This window comes from Coturnix japonica, chromosome 11 (assembly GCF_054131305.1).
Source record: "Coturnix japonica strain WE chromosome 11, WE-NBRP24, whole genome shotgun sequence".
In the NCBI taxonomy this organism is placed as follows: domain Eukaryota; kingdom Metazoa; phylum Chordata; class Aves; order Galliformes; family Phasianidae; genus Coturnix; species Coturnix japonica.
The window spans coordinates 25,274,687-25,295,631 of record NC_140673.1 but is presented as its reverse complement, the minus strand read 5'-3'; the positions used below and the strand labels follow the sequence as shown (position 1 = coordinate 25,295,631).

The 20,945-nt window shown below is 41.2% G+C and overlaps 1 protein-coding gene across 37 annotated transcripts in view; it reads left to right on the top strand.

The window, feature by feature from the left end:
- The window catches only part of DAB1 (DAB adaptor protein 1), a 341,210-nt gene that overhangs the window by 312,293 nt on the left and 7,972 nt on the right, over positions 1-20,945 (top strand). For 14 of the 37 annotated variants that reach the window (XM_015870667.3, XM_015870663.3, XM_032446392.2 and 11 more), the window contains 11 exons: positions 830-961; positions 1,717-1,836; positions 2,358-2,396; positions 3,690-3,755; positions 7,035-7,094; positions 13,153-13,209; positions 15,696-15,758; positions 16,866-16,974; positions 18,215-18,763; positions 19,576-19,703; positions 20,488-20,586. In XM_015870667.3, the coding sequence (XP_015726153.1) occupies positions 830-961; positions 1,717-1,836; positions 2,358-2,396; positions 3,690-3,755; positions 7,035-7,094; positions 13,153-13,209; positions 15,696-15,758; positions 16,866-16,974; positions 18,215-18,763; positions 19,576-19,703; positions 20,488-20,571 (1,407 nt within the window). In that variant the 3' untranslated portion in view covers positions 20,572-20,586. The remainder of the gene's footprint in view (positions 1-829; positions 962-1,716; positions 1,837-2,357; positions 2,397-3,689; positions 3,756-7,034; positions 7,095-13,152; positions 13,210-15,695; positions 15,759-16,865; positions 16,975-18,214; positions 18,764-19,575; positions 19,704-20,487; positions 20,587-20,945) is intronic. The other 23 variants (XM_085511816.1, XM_015870672.3, XM_085511815.1 and 20 more) reach the window with 11 other exon arrangements.

Genomic DNA, 20,945 nt, shown 5'->3' with positions numbered 1-20,945 from the left:
CTGCTGTATTATATATAGTCAGCTTCCTCTTATGTGCTGCCTTCCCATTGAAACTTATGTGCCTGTTCTGTGCCATATTCCCTATGGCTGCCTCGCATACACGTGGCTTTTTCTCTTCCATATGCACACATCCTCTCTGGGTATGAATTTTGATAATGAAATGGTAATTATATCAGAGTGAGAAGGATGCTGGTATGGTGCTGCTGTCTGGCCAAAATGCACTTTATAGGATTATAAAATCATTAGGGCAGAAAAGTGCACTAAGATCATCTGGTCCAGCCATTGATCCATCACCACCAGACTTACTGTGCTTTTTTGGAGTTCTTTTACTGCTTTAAGTGAAACCTCACCTGCTGCTTAGTGCTGTAGAGATAAAGAGACCCTGCTGTCGATTTGTAGAGATTGGATCTCTCACCCCTCATCCTGTAGCCTGTCCTCAGAGCTGCACTGTGGGAAGCTGCAAGAAGCTGCTGTTCTCTCTTCCTATTCCTACCCGTAGGGATTCTGTACCTACAATGCTGTTTACCTTCTAATTAGGTAGTGATATGTGTTAATTGAATTATATCTCAACAGAAGATAGAAAGAAAGGTACTCAGTTGATGCTTTTCTTGTCAAGTTATTAAAAATAAGTCACGTTTGGCCAGACTTTGAAAAGGGAACAGGCATAAATAGTTCAGATGTTAATTGATTTTGACACCAGGGAATGTCGGTGTTTTTAATTCCATAGGTGCACTGAGATCCAGGTGAAGCACAGGTGGAAGGAAATAATACAGATTTAATGGAACATTTTGATGGGTATTTCTTCCTGTGTTTTCTTCTTTTTTAATAGCTATTACAGCACCACCACGCAGTTCATGAGATATCGTACATTGCAAAGGATATCACAGACCACCGAGCGTTCGGGTATGTGTGTGGAAAGGAGGGAAATCATCGATTTGTGGCAATAAAAACAGCCCAGGCAGTAAGTATCAAATCATTGTCATTTTCTTCATCGTAGTTCATAGAGTCATATCACAGGATCATAAAATGGTCTGGGTTGAAAAGGACCACAGTGATCATCTCGTTTCAGCCCCCTGCTATGTGCACCAACCTCCAGACCAGGCTGCCCAGAGCCACATCCAGCCTGGCCTTGAATGCCTGCAGGGATGGGGCATCCACAGCCTCCTTGGGCAACCTGTTCCAGTGTGAAAAGCTTCCTCCTAATATCTAACCTAAACCTCCCCTGTCTCAGTTTAAAACCATTCCCCCTTGTCCTGCCACTACCCACCGTTGTAAACAGCCATTCCCCCTCCTATTTATACGCTCCCTGCAACTACTGGAAGGCCACAATGAGGTCCCCCAGTAGCCTTCTCTAAGCACAGCAAGGCCAGTTCCCTCAACCTTTCTTCATAGGAGAGATGCTCCAGCCCTCTGATCATCTTAGTGGCCTCCTCTAGACCTGTTCCAAGAGCTCGGTTTAAGGGCTGTGTTCATAACAAGCTGTTCAGGAGGCCCATCTTGTATTCTTTCTGTGTTTGGGGTTTGTTTAAATGTTCTTAAATGGCAAATTAATGAAATCATCTTGGGGGAAAAAAAGGAAGAAAAAAAGAAAAAAGAAAGAAAAATGGAATATACTTCACTATTTACAATTATTCTTGATGTGATTTTTTTCCTACTATTTGGTTACTATTTTACTTTCCTCCATAGAAACCTTTCACAATCCTCTTGTTTCCATAGGCTGAACCTGTGATTCTGGACTTGCGAGATCTGTTTCAGCTCATCTATGAACTGAAACAAAGGGAAGAAATGGAAAAAAAGGCACAAAAGGACAAGCAGTGTGAACAGGCAGTATACCAGGTACATGCATAAGCTTAGACTACTGCCAAGGAAAAGGCAGTTTGAAGTATCCCCCAGAATTGCTCCAAAGAGGCACTAACAGCTATTGTGAGCTCAGAAGTAGGATTAAAAGGTGATGAAAGAGGTCACCTGGGGTAAGATGAGCGTGATTGGCAGCTTGAAATGTCCTGCTCCTTTCCAAGACAGAGTTACTTCTAGTTGAAGGGGAAAGCTTTAATGAAGGCCACTGTGTTGCAAGTTGGGTTTTTAACAGCGTCTTGTAGGGGTGATTCATTAAACTTCTGAATGTGTGCATTTGAGTCAAATCAAATAAGGTGCAGGTTGCTAAACTCTCATGAAACAAGAATAGTGTTACTTTGTAGAATAACTTGACTTTATCTGCATAATAAAGAAAGAGAATTATATACTTACCTGCACGTTTTGCTTAGTTCTTTGCTGTCCTTTAGTTTCTGAATGCAGTTCTTTTATCTCTGCTGTTTATGTTCTTTGCTTTTACTGCCTGTCCTCTTACTTTGCTGTAGACAATTTTGGAAGAAGATGTAGAAGACCCTGTATACCAGGTAATTTCTGAAGCTGCACGGCCTGGGAGTTTCAGAAATGACTTAGATAGATGTTATCTTCAAACACAGCCAGAGCCTTTCACAAAGTGTTTTGAAATGTATTGAGATAGATCTCATGAGAGACTTCACTTTACAGCAAGTAGCACGTTCAGGAATTAAGCTGTAATAGCACAGCATTTCTGCATAGAAATATTAGATTGAATATATCTTAAAATATACTTTCTGAGTTGAGATTTGAAGTTTCCCACTGAGATTTGTCATTATTTCCTTATTTTATTCTTTTTTAAGACGCAATCTAACAGAAAAGGGAGCTACTTTGAAAATAAGGAAGATGACACCTTGTTTTTATAGCAATAAATTGATGTCTTGTTGTTGGCTTCGATGCAGCCAGAATTTCATTCAGAGGGCGAATATTTGTTAAAAAGAAACACGGAGGAATTAATGTTATAATGTACTCCCTTGTTGGCATTTTGGGTTATGATTTAATAATACATCTGTAGTTTAAGTCCTGTTCCATCCAAGCAAAATGCCTGGGAGTAAAGATAATGATCAGAAATATGTCAATATATTCATGTCTAATATCTTGCTGAGTCTGAAGAAGAAAAAGATGTAATTTCATTCTCGTGTTTTTGTGCTGAGATTTGTGTTTTGTGGAGATTTTGTGTTCTTCCACTTAAAAATACCAGTTGGAGGCACACTGAAAGAAACCAATTCAAGCATTAGTGACTATTGAGCACTGTCTAAGGTGTTTCAAGGAAGATGAGAGGAATTAGGATGCCCTAAATTAAATTCAGCTTTTGTAATGTCAGGAGTTTTACTTTGTATGGTGGTTCCTCACAATAAAACAAGAACCTGAAGATGAAATGCACTGTGGCTGCCTTTCACTGTGTGGTATGTTGCACAAGCTCCAGCCTGTTCACCCAGTTTGCATTTAGCTTTTTTATTCATAGATAATAAATACGTGTGGAAATAATTGCCATTATATAAAGGAGGCAAAATGCACGATGACTTCAGAAAATTAATATCAGACCACAGGCGGTATCCCTAGTGAGAAAGAATTAGGAAGCTGCTCTAATGATCATTAGAGGAGATTTAGGTCTATTCTCTGCCGGTTTATGAAATATGAAACAACCTTACTCTGTGCTTTCCAACAAACCAGTTGTCTGGTTCCATCCAGCCTTTACTTTGAACTTGTTTCTTTAATGCCTGCCTGTGTTTTTATGTGGAATTCCAAATTGCCTTTTTCCCTCTGTTTCATCTTTGACTTTTCCTCTCTGGCTGCTGGTGTAATAGTACATTGTGTTTGAGGCTGGACATGAACCAATCCGTGAGCCTGAAACAGAAGAAAACATTTATCAGGTATAAAATCACTGCTTCCGTGTTTTCATTGCAACAATTGCAAGCATTTAGTAAAACACATTTCATATATAATTCGCTTTTATTCGTTTTCATGCATCACAAACAGTGTCTGACATTTCATTCTTACGACCTTACATGATTAATCTGCCAGTCTCTGTGTATTTATTTGTTTGTCTGTTCAGCTTCTGCAGGTTTTATGAACTTTTATCTGTAAGTTTAGCCAAATTGTGAAGGGTTGAGCACACCATATAAAGTGATCATTGGTAGATCCTCTTTTCTCCTTTTAATTCTTCGAAACCTTTTACAGCTGGTGTAAGAAACAGATAGTGAAATCTCATAGAGACCATCTAAGCAGTTCTTAGAAAGGCATTTTATTGGTACTTTTCTTCATTTTTGGCTAAGCCAGGACAATAACTCAGCAAAACACAGGAGTTATCTATCAATGGATATCCCCCATACTGGGGAAAATATTTTCAGTGTGTATATGTTATGTTAGAGCTCAAGCTCGTGTTCTTCACAGTGACAAAAGAATTGCATTGAAAGCAATATGAAATGATCTTTTGTAGTTCAGTTTCTCCTCAAGGGATCAGTGCAGGGTTTATTAAAATATCACGTAATTCATTCTGTATGCCATACGAGGAACAAATCTGGAGATAGATGGAAATCTATCTATGCTGTAAGAAAACTGTGATCTGAGGAAATCTTTTGGTACAGAGGGGAAGGAGATCTAAGAAGTGATTAAACATTTCATCTGGCTGTGCTGGAGGTTGAGCTGCTAATAGGAGAAGCTTTTTTGAGGTAGACAGGAGCAGGGAAAGAACAAAAATGAGGAAAAGTCTGGGATTCCACATCTTACACTCAGATGACCAGAAAAATGATTACGTAGATGTCGTAGAATCATCCAGGTTTTTATTAAAAGTGAGATTGGGAAAGGTCTTCTTTGTTGTTTTGGTTTTTGCTTGATATAAACCCTCAGTTGTCTCATGGCTCCTCACCTCAACCTGGCAAAATCTGTCATCTGGTCCTGCTCTGCTTTTTCAACCAAGAGCTGGTACTCAAAAAGTTCTACTCTCCCATTGTAGAAGAGATTCCTACCCAGTGAGTAACTGAAGATGGAAGATAAATACCTAATGCGATAATCTCTACTTTTGTTTAATGTAGTGGAGGTCACAACTTCCTTTTTTCTCTCTGTCTATCGCATTTCATTGATACATTATCCCAAAAGCTACATCTGTTTGCTCTTTTAATACTGTCTGTCTACATAATATATTAGTTAGAGTAATTGAAGTTGGAAAATACCTTCAAGGTCATCAAGGCAACCATCAGGAATTAATCACTGAGCTTGAATTGATCACTGAGCATCTGTCTATCCTCTCGGTAGTATCAGATTTCTTAATGGCATCTCTTTTGCCGGTCTGTTTTATAATAGTGATGTGGGGATGGGATGTTGCTATGTATTTCTGTATTGTGTACGTTGAGCACTGCTCTGTACAGAGGAGCAAGTTCTGTGCTGCAAGGAGTTGACAATCTGAGGCCAGGGTTGTGAGTTGTGGTGTTTGTGTTCCTGTAAGATGCGAGTTACATCAGACTGATTTGCAAACTGTCCTGGAGGCAGAGCTGTCAGCAGCATTGGTTCTTCTAGCACTGTACTGATATGGCCAAGAGGAGAAAAAAGCAGGAAGAGATGAGAGGGGGAAGAAGGGAATGATTGCAGGAGAAGCTTTCCAGGGGGAAAATAAAAGTTCTGTGCTGGTTATTGATTATGAATAGTTCATCTCACAGCATTTGTCCTCTCTTTGAGGAAGACTAAACATTCCAGTAAGTTATGAAATAGAGTATTCATGGTTTTGCACAGTCTCCTACCAGTCTGTGAAGAGTGACCCTTTTTCTATTAGTCTGAATTGTTCCTTCTCACCAGTCTCACGTGCCTCGTGTAATACATGGCTTCAGTGGAAAAGACCAGTACTTTCAGAATACTGAGGGAAACAAGTCATTCCTGAGACAGGAACAGAAAAGAAGTCTTAAAAATGTGCCTATGATAATAAATTACATTCTGTTTCTGTGAGGGTTCCGTATTTATGCCTCTTGATTGCTCTCGAAAAGCTTCTTCCATGTGCACCGTGTTAAAGTTTCAACACTTAAATGTGAGCATGCAGATGCTAGAACAGTAGAGAGAGCTTCAGATATAGAAACTAAGAAGTAATTTTGCAGCTCTGTGAATACACGGTTCCTTCAGCTTTCCCTAAAATAGGCCTTGTCTCATATCAGAACTCCATGGTATTTATTGTCTTAGAAAACAAAAGGATAGCCAGTCTGTCAAACCTGTAGGATCATTTCTGCTGTTAACCTATGAGGTTTCATAAATGTTTGAAATGTAACCTTAGGTTGAATGCCTTTGTTCAGTGGAAATCAGCACTGATTTACTTAGAGCATGTGTGTCTATTTAGAGCTTCTGTTTTTTTTTAATGTTCCTTTAGATTGTGCCATTTACAATAGGCATTTAGTGCTTTTAGGGGGGAGAAGAAATACAATGGCAAATGATAAATATGTAAAACAGCCGTCCTTAGGCGTGCTAAGCCCAGTAGCAAATGAATTCACACAAGCAGGATGTAAATGCCCAAGGTATAAATTATGACTGTTGACTCACTTAGTTTATTTAATTGTGTCATCATCGTTCCTATCCACAAGAGAGGCTGTTGACTCCCTGGCTGTGCATCCTCACACCCTGACAGGCTGTAATTCTTTACAGAATTGCAGATTTGTGACCAGCCATCGCTTCGAGCAGCCCATGGGACCCAATCACTGCAGGGATACATGTTGTGGCTTCACTTGACTTAGATTATTAAAAGAGTTGGAAGGAAGAAATTGAATGCCATAGGCCAAACATCTCTCTCTCTGATTGCACTGCTGCTCTGGATCTCTTTTACAGAGGAAGATGACATTCTGGCCTGATCATAACTCCCACGTGCATCTTCTAACCCCCAAGTAAAATGATTAAGCAACCCCTTTTGTAGGAAAGAGATCCAAATGCACCTGAATTCCATGCAGCTGGACTAAACTGAGAATGAAAATCTCATCTCTGAGCACTACTGAGTTTTAGGTTTTTAAAAATTCAGATAGATGTTCTATTTCTTCAGTGCCATCTTCATCAACATTGCTGCTTCAATGTCAAGGATGCCATCCTTAAGCAACTGTCTTGTATTTAAATATCAGTTGCAAACTTTGACTTGTCATCAGACCTGCTGGAAGAATGACCACAGTGTCTGTTTGCTGTTGCAGGTTCCTACCAGCCAAAAGAAAGAAGGTGTTTATGATGTGCCAAAAAGTCAACCTGTAAGTGTAAGTATCTTCACTATTTATATGCAGAAGGTATGTTTCTTAGCTTCTGTGACCCTTATTATTGTATGTGATGTGTGCCACATCCCTTAGGATGTGAATTTCATCAGCAATCTACTATTGTTGAGTTGTTTCAAAGTAACCAGGCTGGTAATGTCACTTACATCCATCTCATTCATTACTTAAATCTCCTCCTTTTTGTCTTTTCTGGTTGATTCTTATGCAAGTCACCATTTATAAAAGTGATGTCTAGTTAAGAGTTGACAGTGAGCCTTCTGCATGTTAATGCAGGTTTTTCTGCTGCTTCGACTAGAAGCTTATCACCCCTTCTCATTGCTGCAGTCACATAGTGCCGACTGGTTGTGGCTGTGTTTTCACCCCATGTACTCCCTGAGATTTGCTCCCAAATGGTTGTGTTATTTCTGTAGTACTTGGAGTACGTAACAGGTTGAGTATCAACGGAGACGGTAGACTGAATTCTTTCTGCTCTGTGCCTTGCATGGACAGTTGATTTTTGCTCATAAAGGAGGGTAAAGCGCTGTTCTGTCCAAATGGCACCATTCCCTTTCTGCATCTGAGCATCTAAAAGTGGTGAAACATTTATCCCCTGAATGTATAAGGAATGGTAACAAGCTGGTGAGAGAAGCAGGATGACAGATGCCTTAGAAAGAAAACATACATTTGCTGAAGGGTGGGTTGTGTTGTTTCGTATACATTTGTGTAATGAAACAATATCTTGATAGAATGTAGATTGTGTTGGTTACACAGAAAATACGTATTTCTGTGCGAGAAATGGAGGGAAAGGTCAGGATTTCAGTCTGCTGTAAGCATGGCAGAAATGCCTGTGTTTAGGAGAGGGAAAGAGAAGGGCTCATTTCACGCAAGGATATGGTAAACTGCACAGCTTGGGCTGAGCACAGAGACTGAGATGCCAAATAAAAAAGATAAATGCTGGGGAGGGGCTGGATGGGGGTCTGAATTGTGACACTTCTGAGGTTTGCAGAAACAAACAAAGCTTGCCATAAATATTTCATGATAATCCACCAGGAGGAGGGAGCCATCATCTTGTTGGCTGGGAAAATGTAGGAAGATAACTCATGTTGCATAGCTAATTAAAAGTGTTTGTGGACCAGGAATAGCTGTAGAGTTTTCACTCATTTCTCACATAGCTCAGCGTTAGAGGTTTTCCTCTGTATGTTTCCTGTGACTTTTTTATTATTCCTCCAGTGATGTTTCAGATTTACTCGGGGTATAGTCTGTAATTTAGGTCATTGCATTATAACTGTGCGTACTGTACACTTGCAATCATGCCTTCAGACACTTTGGTATTAGACTGTCCTGGTAAAGAGCATAGCTGTGAGATATAAGGCATATGGAACCGACTCTGTAATCATCAGACGTATTAAACGTGTCATCTCTTTGGAGCATGTTGCAGACTTAATTTTTTTGTTATTTCATGGTTGTATTTAAGCCTGTTAGGCCTTTTCCTCCAGACAAGTTACCTACTTTAATTTATAAGGGCCATAAGAAAAAGGGGGAGAGGGAGGAAGAAATAGCAGAGATTTTATCTCCCCTTTTTTATAGTAATATGTACTTAAAAAAAAAAGAGGAAAGAAAAGAAAAGCAGTGATGGCTCTTAAAATTAGCAGTTTAATATTCCACTGCCCATCTGATTTATTGCTCACCCTTCCGTGTGTGAAACTCTCTGTCATTGAGACACTTGCCATAATTTTTTTTCCTCCAATTTATAGCTGTCCTTATTATATAAACCTCTAAAATTCAATCTGAGGGCAAATAATCCAACTCATCTACCTGGTTTAAACTTATAAGGACACTTCCTTTATTAGGAGGTCTTGCTTTCATTAATTTGATAATGGATGTGAGAAGAGAGAAACTTTTAGTAGCTCCTAATAGGTTTCAGGCACCATGAATTCTCTCTCCTGACAATAAATACAACACTTAATAAAAATGCAGCAAGTTTTGCTCGAGTTCAGGCTGAATTACCCACATTCCCTAGATAGAGATCGATTTTCCATCTTGGGGTTGTTTTCCTCTGATGTGTTCGCAGGCAAATTATATCTAGCGTAAGTGCATCAAGGTGGGGGCATGGAGCTGGTCATCTTGGTGCCCTCCACCTTTGGCTCTCTGTGAAGAGATATAGGCACCTCCAGGAATGTCCTGTCTTGTGAGGTGTCCCTCTCAAGTGGAGGTTATATATATCCAGATACGTCCAGCTCTCATTCCTTTGTGGCTGTGGAGGAGCTTTAAAGGATCGAAGGAAGGATAAGGAACTGACTTTCAGTTAGCTACGCTTAAATGGGATGACTTCTACCACAATGTTGAATGTAAAAGTTAGAATAGAGCTCAGTTTCAAACACACCCTTCTCCCAGAACCCAGTTTCCTCCCTATATCTCCCTTCCTCTGTGTTGACTCCCTCTTCTTGTACTCATTCTCATTTCCACTTTGCTCCTTCCTTAGACAAATTCTCATATTCTCAATTCAATGGGGGTAGACATCAAGCAGACAAAGAAAGCAAGCTTACCCTAAAGAGCTTGTATTAAGTGGTACCTGCTCTGCTTAGAAATTGTAGTTCTGTAAGGGAAATTAACTGTTCTAAAAAAGTGAAATGTTTAATGAGCTCTTTTTGTTGTAATTTCCCATCGTCTCCCCTTTATACATACACATCAAGTTCTACCTGTCATGGTGTTTTTAGTAATCAGAGTCAGACTGTAAATACCCTTCACTGAGACTGTCAGTCACATCACAATAAAACCTTCTCATCAGAATGTCTAAACTCTCTGCTTACCATTTTATGAAGGCTTTCAAACAACTCATCTGCTGTATAAAGATCCAAGGCATTGTAGCTGAAGCCTTACGGCTAAGGCAACCATTTAGCTGTACCATATACATGGGAAATACTCCCAAATGAGCGCAGAGTAGGCAGGGAGTAGTTGGCTGTCTTAGGGCAAAGGGATGGGAAGACCAGCAGCCCTACCCAGAGGGATGCTCACCATGACCTCTAGTTGCAGGTGAAGTTTGGCTGGACCAGAGGCCACCCAGGTCTTGGGGCTACGAGGACTGCCTGTCCCTCCTGCCCAAATGGGGAGCTGTTTGGGAGAGCTGTGTTTTTATTTCTGGCTCAGAACACATTGACATTTGCAGATTTTTCAGATCCTGTGTCAAAAGAAGCGTGCCTGGAAGGCATCATCTGGAAGCCATGGGCACGGCATCTCCAGCAGCTCACACAGAAGGTCTGGCCCTGGAGTAATGTCATCTCAAAATGTCTGGCAATAGAGCAGCTCAGAGTAACTTTCCAGTTGATTCTGATCCTCTAAGAAGTGGCTTTTTTTTCAGTGGCAGTTGGTGTGGAGAAAAGTTTTGTAACCGCTCTTTTCCCATAAGTTTGCATCAGTAGCCTTACTTTGCAAACTGATGATGTTGACTTCTTAACTTCAGCCTCTGTCATCTGCTTTTGGGATCCAATTTTCATACAGGAGAAGAAAGAGAGTGCACAGACCCAACCTCTGACCATCTGTGCCTGCAAAACCTTCCCTTTCTGCTTACCTTTGCTGAAAGACTCCTGAGGTCGAATGCCTGACTTAGCTGCATTCAGCCCAATCCCATGCCCAAGTCTTAACACTGGGCGTGGATTTTTATCAGGCACAGCTAACTATGGCAACATTTGAAAATACATTAGTTTGTTAGGATCAGTCAAGGTCCGTCCCCTATCTGTATTTGTAAGATCATAGTATCATATAATGGTTTGAGTTGGAAAGAACCTTTAGGATCGTGTAGTTCCAAGCCCTCTGCAATAGGCAGGGACACCTCCCTCTAGATCCTCCCAGCCCCATCCAGCCTGTACTTGAGTGCTTCCAGGGAGGGAAGCAGTTTTGTGGGATGACAGTGTTGCCTGTTGGATATTAGTGAGTCCCAACCTACTGGCTGTGGTTTCAATGGTGTTTGGTTTAGCCACAGTTCTGCTGTGCTCCTTTGTTAGAGCTGTGTTTTTTAGAATGAGCTGTAGTTAATTAGCAAGCAGCTTGCAGCTCATGGAGCTTGTGTAATATCAGCATTCCTTGTGTATAAAATGTGCAAGCCTTGATGACCTAGAACAATGATTTGAACCATCAGAAAATGAATAATACTTGATATAGCCAAAATGTTTACATTCTCAACTAAAATGAAAACAATATGTATCTTCAGCATCAGTATTAACCATTGACTCATCATTAAACTTTGCATGTGAAATGCACATAGGGCTCAGAAGCACAGAGCAGCAGCATGGCCAGGCGAACACTCTGTTATCTGCCGGGCCAAGAGGAGGGCAGGAAATGTGTGTAAATCCCTCTGCTGTGAGAGGATCTGAATAGCTAATACCCAGCTCAAAGGTTAATTGCTAATTGCTGGTTAATCACTATATTTAGTATCCTACATACACTTTTTAACTTGCTGAGATCTGTATCAGAGTGCGAGATAATTACTGTGGGTATTTTTATTATTTATTTATTTATTTTAAGCACCATTCTTTGCTTCATTCTCTGGGATTTCAGAACCACGCTTTAAGTGGCTGCTTTTATCATCTCATCTGCAAAAGTCTAGCTATATTACTCAGGTTTTTTTCCTGCTGTAAGTCAGTGTTGGAGTGGTCCTATGGCAAAACCAGGCCAAGTAAAGGAGCTGACTATTCTGGCTCTTCCAGGTGTAGAACTGAAGCTAAAAAAAAACCCATGTCTCCCACTCTTAGATTTCCCTTTTAATCTCCAAATACTGCTTAGGGAAAAAAAAAAGCTGTTTTTCAGAGTACTTGGCAGTCAGACAGGATACACTGCAGAATGGAGGTGGGTGGGTTTTGGTTCAGGTTTATGAAACCTGCAGTTTGCTTCTCTCTGAGCACTTCTTTACTCCTGTGGTGGTGGTGGTGTTTTTCCCAGCCTTTGGATTATATGCTTTTCTTTACCAAGCAGTGAAAAGTGTCACGAGGAATTTCATTAGTGGCTGGAGTGCTTTAAAAAAGCTTGCTGCTGCTTTAAGGAGCCAGATTTACATAGTTGGTGTTTAGAAGATTTACAATATGTCTCACATGCCTGTATGGGAAGATGGAGCTTTCATTACAGGTTTCACGTCGCTCAGATACAAGGATTAATGCTTGCTCCTCCGCCTCACTCTGTGCGGATGGCACCACGCTGCTCTGCTGGCTGAGCTTATGTTAAGGAGGCACATTTTTAGGTAATGAAGGAGAGAAAGTCCACGGGGAACTCACAGAAGGCAAGATCGGGGGCTGGAGTGTCTTACCAGGTTCATGGTTGTTGAATATCATCACAGATTTGGGTTGAAAGGGCCCCAAAGCCCCCCACATCCCACCCCTGCAGATGCGAGATGCAGCCCCACCTGGTAATGGGATACCAGCATTGTGCAGGGTCCCACTGCAGCACAAGTGGGAATTTCCAGCAGTCCCATCCTGCACACGTGCTGCCTCCCTGCTGCATTCACAAAGCCAACAAGGGCTGAAATGAGGTGCTGGGGGAGACATTCTGAGCCATTTCTGAGGCTATGGGGGCTTATTATGAGATGGGTTTACAGGACAGTGATTCCCATGAAACTTCTCAGTTGCATGTTTGATTTTCAGGGATTGAAAGGCTGTTCTTCCTCAAATTTGCTATTAGAGTTTTGATTCACAACTGTATTTTTTTTCCCTCTGAGCATCTTAAGCCCTTCCTTTCCCCAAACCATTGAGAAATTCCATTAATGTCATCAGAACCAGACTTTGCTCTGTATGCTATTAAGAAACATCTGAAAAACTAAAGAGTTGGGATGCAAGCGTTGGCGTTGTTGTATCCATCAGAAGATTTAGCATGGATAAGTTGTGTTTTTTCTCCCCACCTTGCAGCATTCAAACTCGTTTTGTCTGTGTGATATCCTGTCTGTACTCACTGCGAGATGGGAAGGGTTTTCATTTCAATATAGCGGAGTCAATAATTATGGAGGTTTTCATTTTCATGCTCAGAAATTCATGTCATTTTCATAAATCATTCATTTCATTTCATAAATCATGCTTTACAGCTGGAGAATGGAAACTTATTGCTGGATATTGATGAAAATCTTGGTTCAGTCACTCAGGTAAGGTTGTAACACTAAAAATGTTTTAAGGAGATAATCAACCATAGGAATAGTGCCATCTGAAAATGTTTAGCTTGGGATTAACTTTGCTGGAACTTAGCTAATATAGCAGATGGGGATAATATAAAAAAGTCTTAACAGGTGCATTTGGTTGTGTGTAGTGAGACTGAATTCACAAAAGTAAAAGGTGGTGGCCAGAATCCCACCATCTACAGTTGGGTAACACTGTGATTGTGGGGATGGCTCTGCAAAAACCTCAGCAGTGATGAAGGGAGGGAAAAAAAAGCAGATTTGGGGGTGATGCTGAGCAGGTTGTTTGGGGAGATGGGGAGAAAGTGGCCTCTTTTGAGATATGGTGTCTCCTGGCCTCTGAATCAGCAGCGCCTACACAAGGCTTGGAGTGACTTCAGAAGAGGGCTGCCCTTGTCGTCATTCTAATCTGTGGGCATTGTAACTAGTGTGTGTGCCCACACTCTGTGTTGTTCGGTTTTTTGCAGTATTCAAGCAGGATTTTGGCCATATACTCTAGAATTGGTGTGCCCTGAAGAAAACATGATTTTCTTCCTTATTCCTTCTTCCATTTCCATGCAGATATTTACTGGGATATATAGGCTCGTAGGAACAAAATGCATTATGTTAGTGTTATATCACCAAAGCAAAATGAGATCTATTTAATATATATGGCATGATGTGAGAATGAAATAATGGCATGAAGTAATTCATCCCTAGTTATTTTTTTAGACATAAAGTTGGGAGTTATCCAAGCTGCTATATAGATTCCAGCTGAAACTGATTGTAGCATTGCTTTTGTAAGGGGGAACAGAGATTGGATTGCAAAAAAATGTACAAACCTTTGAAACTATTATATGTTGAACAATGGTCTTATTTCTTAAAAGAGCACTTACGATGGAAAAGTGTGGGGGAAAAAGGTCTTTGGGTGTTTTTTTCCCCTATGGCTGTAAAGCTGTGAAGACTGATCAGCTAGCATGGTGGTTAATGTAAGGGCTCAGTGTTGGCAGGTCAAGTCTCAAGTTAATATTGAGTGTATGTGAAAGGAGGTTGCAGAGAGCAGAGAAGAGATTTGATGAACCAAGTTATTGTTGCCACTAAATCTCATTCAGACCAAGAATTCCAGCTCCCTGTATGTGTGGGTACAATTGAGTACAGAGCAGAGGAAAAGGGAAGCCCACAAGCAGAAAAGTGGTGAAACTACTTGAGCTCCCACCATGGCATTCCTATATATACATCCTGCTAATGACTGTAGATGGATTTAGGTCTGCCATGGAGCTCTGAGGTTTGGTGGTCCTGCTCTCCAGCTGAGCTGATCTGGGGGGAAAGCACCCAGCTTGGGGTGACATCCCTACAAGTGTGACTGCTTCTGCTGCCTTCCACCCAGATCTCAACGTGAGCACACACGGACCCTGTGGCTATTTCTGTCCTTATAGTTCAGCCATGAGCAGCTTCTTTCTAATTGTAAAGACTGGCCACATTCTGTAGCTCTGCCCATACTGAAAACACTCATTACCTTAAATCATCAGTGTTTGTTAGAATAATGGCCAGAGGTTGAGAGCTGAAATCAGGCTGTCCTGAAATTGACCCTTTGAAAGTGGAGCCTTTCTGAGCGTTATATCCCTATAGGGGTCCTTCAGGCTGCTGTATTAACCTTAATTAATATCTTACTCTGATTTCCAGTTAAAATATGAGGACTTTCAACCCAGTCATTTCACAGAGTGAAGTTTTGGGTAGAAACAAGCAATTTTATTGCAGAGCATGTGACAGAGGTTTGATTACGCAGCCAGTCAAGGTGCTCCTTATTATGAAATTGCTTTTTCCCTTCTGGTCCAGTTATGTGAGACTTGTATGGGTGACCTATTTTGAGATCAATCTGAAGGATGCCCTTAAGAAAACACTTCCAACATGAGTTCTATGTAGAGTTACAAACTTATAATAACCCAGTTGTGCATCCTCCTTCAAGTCCACTTATCCAGGTCACACCTGTCCCACGGGCAAGGGGAAATCAGGCAGTGCTCTCAAAGTCCTTCCCTTCTGTATCCTTCTGTCACTTCCACAGCCTGCTGCCGTGTTTTAAGACCTTGATTTGGGGATTTAGAAAAGGATCCAGGGAACAGAGATGGTGGTAAATTGTGCTTGGTTTTCAGTGATGTTAAGGGCAGAGCAATAATGCATCCAGTCCCATTCAGAGTAGTTTTTTCATGCTTCATTCGTTTTTTAGGGAGGAGAATTCCCCACAGTACCATTTTTTAGCATCAGCTGCCATCTAGTTAGGTCCATGGGCAATATAAAAGTCCCACAGCTCGAGTCCATGTGTTTCTTCTATATGGAACTGGACATTTTGAAGCCTACATGGCTCTTTTTGTTTTGTATTGATGGCTGTTACTAGTGAACTTTACGAGTTGTTGTGAATTAGCTTGCTCTTTCTTTTCCTCAAAAGATAAATGGAAATGTTATTATTTTTATCTTTACAGGCTGTTACCCAACTAGAGCTTTTTGGGGACATGTCCACTCCTCCCGATGTAACCTCTCCCCCAGTAAGTATCCTAATAAGGGAAACTGCATGAGGTCTTTTTCTACATCCTTTTCCAACACGTTTATGGAGCATGTTTACAATTCAGGTCATTGGCCATTGCAGTAGGGAGGATTTCAAAGTAGTTTTTATGTTCCAAGAAAATAAAAGTGAAGCAAATTGAACGTGGAATCACGGGTTCTTGAAGAAGTGCGAAAATATCTTCAATTTTTATTTATCTGATATAGGGCTAGGTGTCACATAAGATATAATCTGAACTGTGGATCTCCTTCCATGGTGTTTATCAGAGCTGCATGCTTCACTGCTCTCTGTCTTGAGCTCCCTGCCTCTCTCCTGTGTTGCAGCAAGATCCAGTTATAGCTGATATATCACGACTCCTAGGATCCACCAAGCACGTAGCCCAGAACTGCTATTAAAGGTAGACAAAAGAGTAAAGAGAGGGAAAGCTGAATGTGTTTTGAGAGGAATGGAAGCATTCTCCACAGGCATTTTTGCATCACAGGATGAAAACACAGCCATTATTTTCCTATTGCATTTTTGAACCTTATGTTAAGCTGTACTGGAGTATGAAGATACTGAGTAAATGGAGGTGCTCTGAAATCACCAGGCTCAGATCTCCAGTGTATTCTGGAGGATGTTTGGGATTAGATACTCTAAGTCCTGTCCCCTTGCCCTTGGCTTGAGCAATTAGGTTATATTTCTCCTTTAATGTGGACCTCTGGCTCTGGACCTGTTGGTTGATTGGAAGCATTGTTATATCTTGCAGATATTTCATTTACCTTTACTGTTTTTCTGCATTAATACCTAAGTCTGTAGCTTATGCAGGCTGTCCCCTAATGGCTAGAATCACAAGACTATATACTGATATCTATGTGTGATATAATCCAGACAAAGCTTATTTTTATTTTCCTCTGGCACAAATTCTCTCTCATTTTCTTTTTCTCCTGTCTCCAGCACATTCTAATGCTCTTTATTTCTACTGCTTTTCTCCTTCTATATCTTTCCATTCTTTTGCTTTCTTTCCTGTAAAACTGTGAACTTCAGAGAAGTGACAGTGAATATATGCTGCAGCTGATATGTATCGTTTCATTTTATTCCTGTCCCATTGCAGACTCCTGCTACTCCAGGTGATGCCTTTATCCCATCTTCATCCCAGTCACTTCCTGCTAGTACAGACATGTTTGGTTCTGTACCTTTCAGCACTGCTGCCGTACCCTCAGGTAAGAAATCTACCAGAAATATGGGTTTGGCTCAAATTTGGTCATCAGTTCTCAGCTCTGGTTTGCATTTCAATCCTCAGAGCATTGATTCTGTCCAGTGGAAGTGGGAAGGATTTTGAGGACAGTGCTGCAGAGCAAGGCAAAACGAGTCTTTAACAAGCCAATAATACATGATAATGAGTTTACCAACATTATTAAAAGCAAAACCCGAAATTGTCACTGGAAATTCAACCACAGTGTAGCCATCTATATAACATACCTTCTAAGAACAGCTGCAAGAGAGAGAAAAGCAGCTGGCTTAGCCCTGGTCATTGCAATTGAAATTCATTCAATTGCAATGAATATCTTGTGCTGTCTTCGGTAAACAGAGAATGAGACATGAAGGATTTGATTACATTTCAAAAGTACTCCACTTAGGTAAACCCTGGTGTTTTCCCATAGACTTTTCTGTGTTCCTCAAAGTGCTAAAAATTCAAAAACCATGTAACATTTGGCACAGACATGCAAGGAATTGGGTTTTGACTGCTGATCTCTCCCTGGGATACTCAGAGCACTGCAAGAACAGCACTCAGCTCCACTTAGGAAGAAGTAGGAATGCCTTGAATCATTCAACAGTGACTTCCTAAGTGACTCTTTATCAGATGGGCTGTGTTGCAGCATTAGATTGGCCACCACATCTCAGAAAGATTATGCTGATGGTGAAGTGTCTGGGGATAATGTCAGGTGAAAACCCTTACTGATTAAATGAGGTGATGGTGGGTACAGGATAGAAGGATGCCTAGAGAACGTATTACAGCCACCCACAGAGTTACTGTTCCTTCTTTCATCACTCATTAACTTGGAATCACAGAGTTGGGTTTTTATTGCCTCGCAAGGTCCAATTAGAATCAGCCAATGATTGAAACTTTACTTAGTTTCTGGTTGTGGCACAGGGCTGAGGTCCATGCAGATGTCTTCACAGATGTGTGTAAGTAGTCATACAAGTAGTCTCTAAGAAGAGAATAGTATTTTGTTCAGCAAAGGAGAAGGATTATGGCTAATATACACCGAACCCATGTTTTTGTGCAGAAGTGTTTGTAATATGAATTCAAACACGTATTTCTATTTTCTTCTCAAAGAAAAGCTGAAGCTCTGGGATCAGTAATGCAGCGCGCATATTTCTGATTTATTGTGTGGCCTTTTCTGCATGCACCTGACGTTATTGGAATTCTTATTTTTCTGCTTTCTTTATTCTTTGAAGGTTATGTTGCCATGGGAGCTGTTTTGCCCTCCTTCTGGGGACAGCAACCACTTGTTCAACAGCAGTTGGCCATGGGTGCTCAGCCTCCAGTTGCTCAGGTGATGCAGGGAGGACAGCCGATAGCATGGGGCCAACCTGGGATTTTTCCTCCTGCCCAGCAGCCGTGGCCGTCTGTAGCTGGTCAGTTCCAACCAACTGCCTTCATGCCAACACAAACTGTTTTGCCTTTACAAGCAGCCATGTTTCAAGGTACCATTGCTCCTATAGCTACTGTTCCACCCACAAGCGATTCCAACAGATCGAGTCCGCAGACAGACAGGCCCAGACAGAAAATGGGAAAAGAAATGTTTAAAGATTTCCAGATGGCTCAGCCTCCACCGGTGCCATCAAGAAAACCAGATCAGCCTTCCCTCAGTTGTACCTCAGAGGCCTTCTCAAGTTACTTTAACAAAGTTGGGATGGCACAGGAAGCAGATGATTGTGATGACTTTGACATCTCTCAGTTAAATTTGACTCCTGTGACTTCCACGACGCCATCAACAAACTCACGTGAGTATTCGTATCATTTATGCCATAACTTTCCTCAAATGTGACTGCTCCTTGAAGCATTTAACTTTTCATATACTAAATTGCAACACAGATGTGGACTGAGAACCTTCATGCATGGTCTGGCTTATTAAATGTGTTCCGGCCATAAAGAAGAGTGTTACAGAGACCATTCAAATCAACGGCCCCAGTAGCTGCAGCCTGAAATTTAATTGCTAATAAGACAGTAATATATGCTCTGTGCTAGGGACGTGCCAGCTGGTTGGAAAATGCTGGTAACATTCAACCTTACAAATGATTTTTCTATGTCCCATTCAAGGCATACTTTGCACAAAGTAGGAGATGGGTATTTATTCTAATTGCTTGATGTGTTGGACATGTGGGGAAATGCATTGAGCAGCTGTAAAATGGGCTTAGCATGGCCATAGCATGGAGATGGGGGATTTTGCAGATTGCTGAAAAGGAATTCAGGAGGCATTTACCAGCAGCCAGTCAGAGACCTTATGTTTTGCTTATCTGCCACAGGGCAGGCAACTTACGCATTCCTAATGTGATGTAGCGGTGTCTCCTTGGTTCCTAAAGACATGAGCCAGATGCAGCCAAACTTAATTTGGAAGCCACTGAATGAAATCAGACCTACAGAATCGATAATGACTTTTCTGTTTAAATTTATATCTTACAACTCTTTGCTGTAAGTGGTTTTTGGGGAATATGAGTTGAGGGCTCTAGAGCATGAACAAATTTTGTGCTGCTGTGTCACTCTGAACAAATGAAGAGATATATATTCTGTTGCTGTCACCTTAATCTTTGTTCAGCTCCAACCCCTGCACCCAGACAGAGTTCTCCATCGAAATCATCAGCATCTCATACCAGTGATCCTGCTGCAGATGACCTCTTTGAAGAGGGGTTTGAAAGCCCAAGCAAAAGTGAGGAGCAGGAGGCTGTGAGTAGCAATAAGGCTTCTAAATACCAATCTGCACTTTTTAGCTAGAAAAGAGGGAGGAGATACTTAAACGCTGTTCAGTAGCATCAGAGATCACAGGCTTCTAGTAGGACTGGGTGGTAATTAAGGGGATCTGCATTTGCAGGTTTGATTTTGATAGCTGGGAACATCAGCACAGCATTTCTGTTGATGTGTCCTAATACTGCATGCAAGGAACCAAACTCAGAGTTCATATATGAAGTTATGCATGTTAACTTTATCCAGTACCAGTGTTCACTTACTGATGGTAAGGAAGTCCAAGGTAAAATGACACAAGTGCTGAGGATGCAGAAAGAAATGCGAGAGGTTGTGCGCTAAAAAATGATGGTTGATGTTGTCTTCCACATTCTGGCATCCCAACTGCTTCCCTCGTTGCATTCCTCAATGTTCTGGCCCTTGGTATTTCTTTGCCTTAGTGGACCAAAGCAAGGAGTGTTATCAAAATGAAGTGACTTTGAATCACAAGGTATCTTAGGCAGATAAGAGCCTAAGTGAGCCAAAGGCAAGGAGGAGTCTGTACAAAAAAGGACCCAAAGGTACAAAAATGACACGTATGGTCCTTTCCTGCCTGCATCAGCTGTAGAAAAGCATTATGGCTTTTGTGAATGTATCAATGGTGAGGTCTCACTTTCTGGTTTTCATGAGATAGGATGTACTTGTTATGCCCACAGCATGAAAATAACCTCGTGTTGACTTTTCACTTTCTATTGTTGAGAAAAAAAGGTGTTATGTTCTTGTATTCTAGCCTGATGAGTCTCAGGCCTCATCCAACAGTGATCCATTTGGTGAGCCAACTGGTGATACTATAAGTCCACAGGTCGGTAGCTAGATAGCGCAGGTTGGGGTAGGTATCTGTCCTTTTTTTCTCTACACCTTGAGGTGCTCACTTATTCCTTCACCAGTGCCTACCATTGCTTTCATGGATGCATGGTTTGCTTTTTCCTTTTCATCTCTTCCTTTTTTTCCTCTCCATTATCCACAGTGTGTTCCTCATGCTTGGTGGTTTGCATGGCTTTTGCCATTCACTGTGTGCTGCAACTTATGCGAATATGTGTGTTTCAGCTGCCTGCATGCTTTAAAGAAATGTGGACTTATTTTACTTTGTGTTCGAATTCAAAGGGGAAATAGGGAATCCAAGCCACTACCAACAATGTATTATGCAGAACAATTGATTTATCGAGCCCATTCTGGCCATTAGTCAGT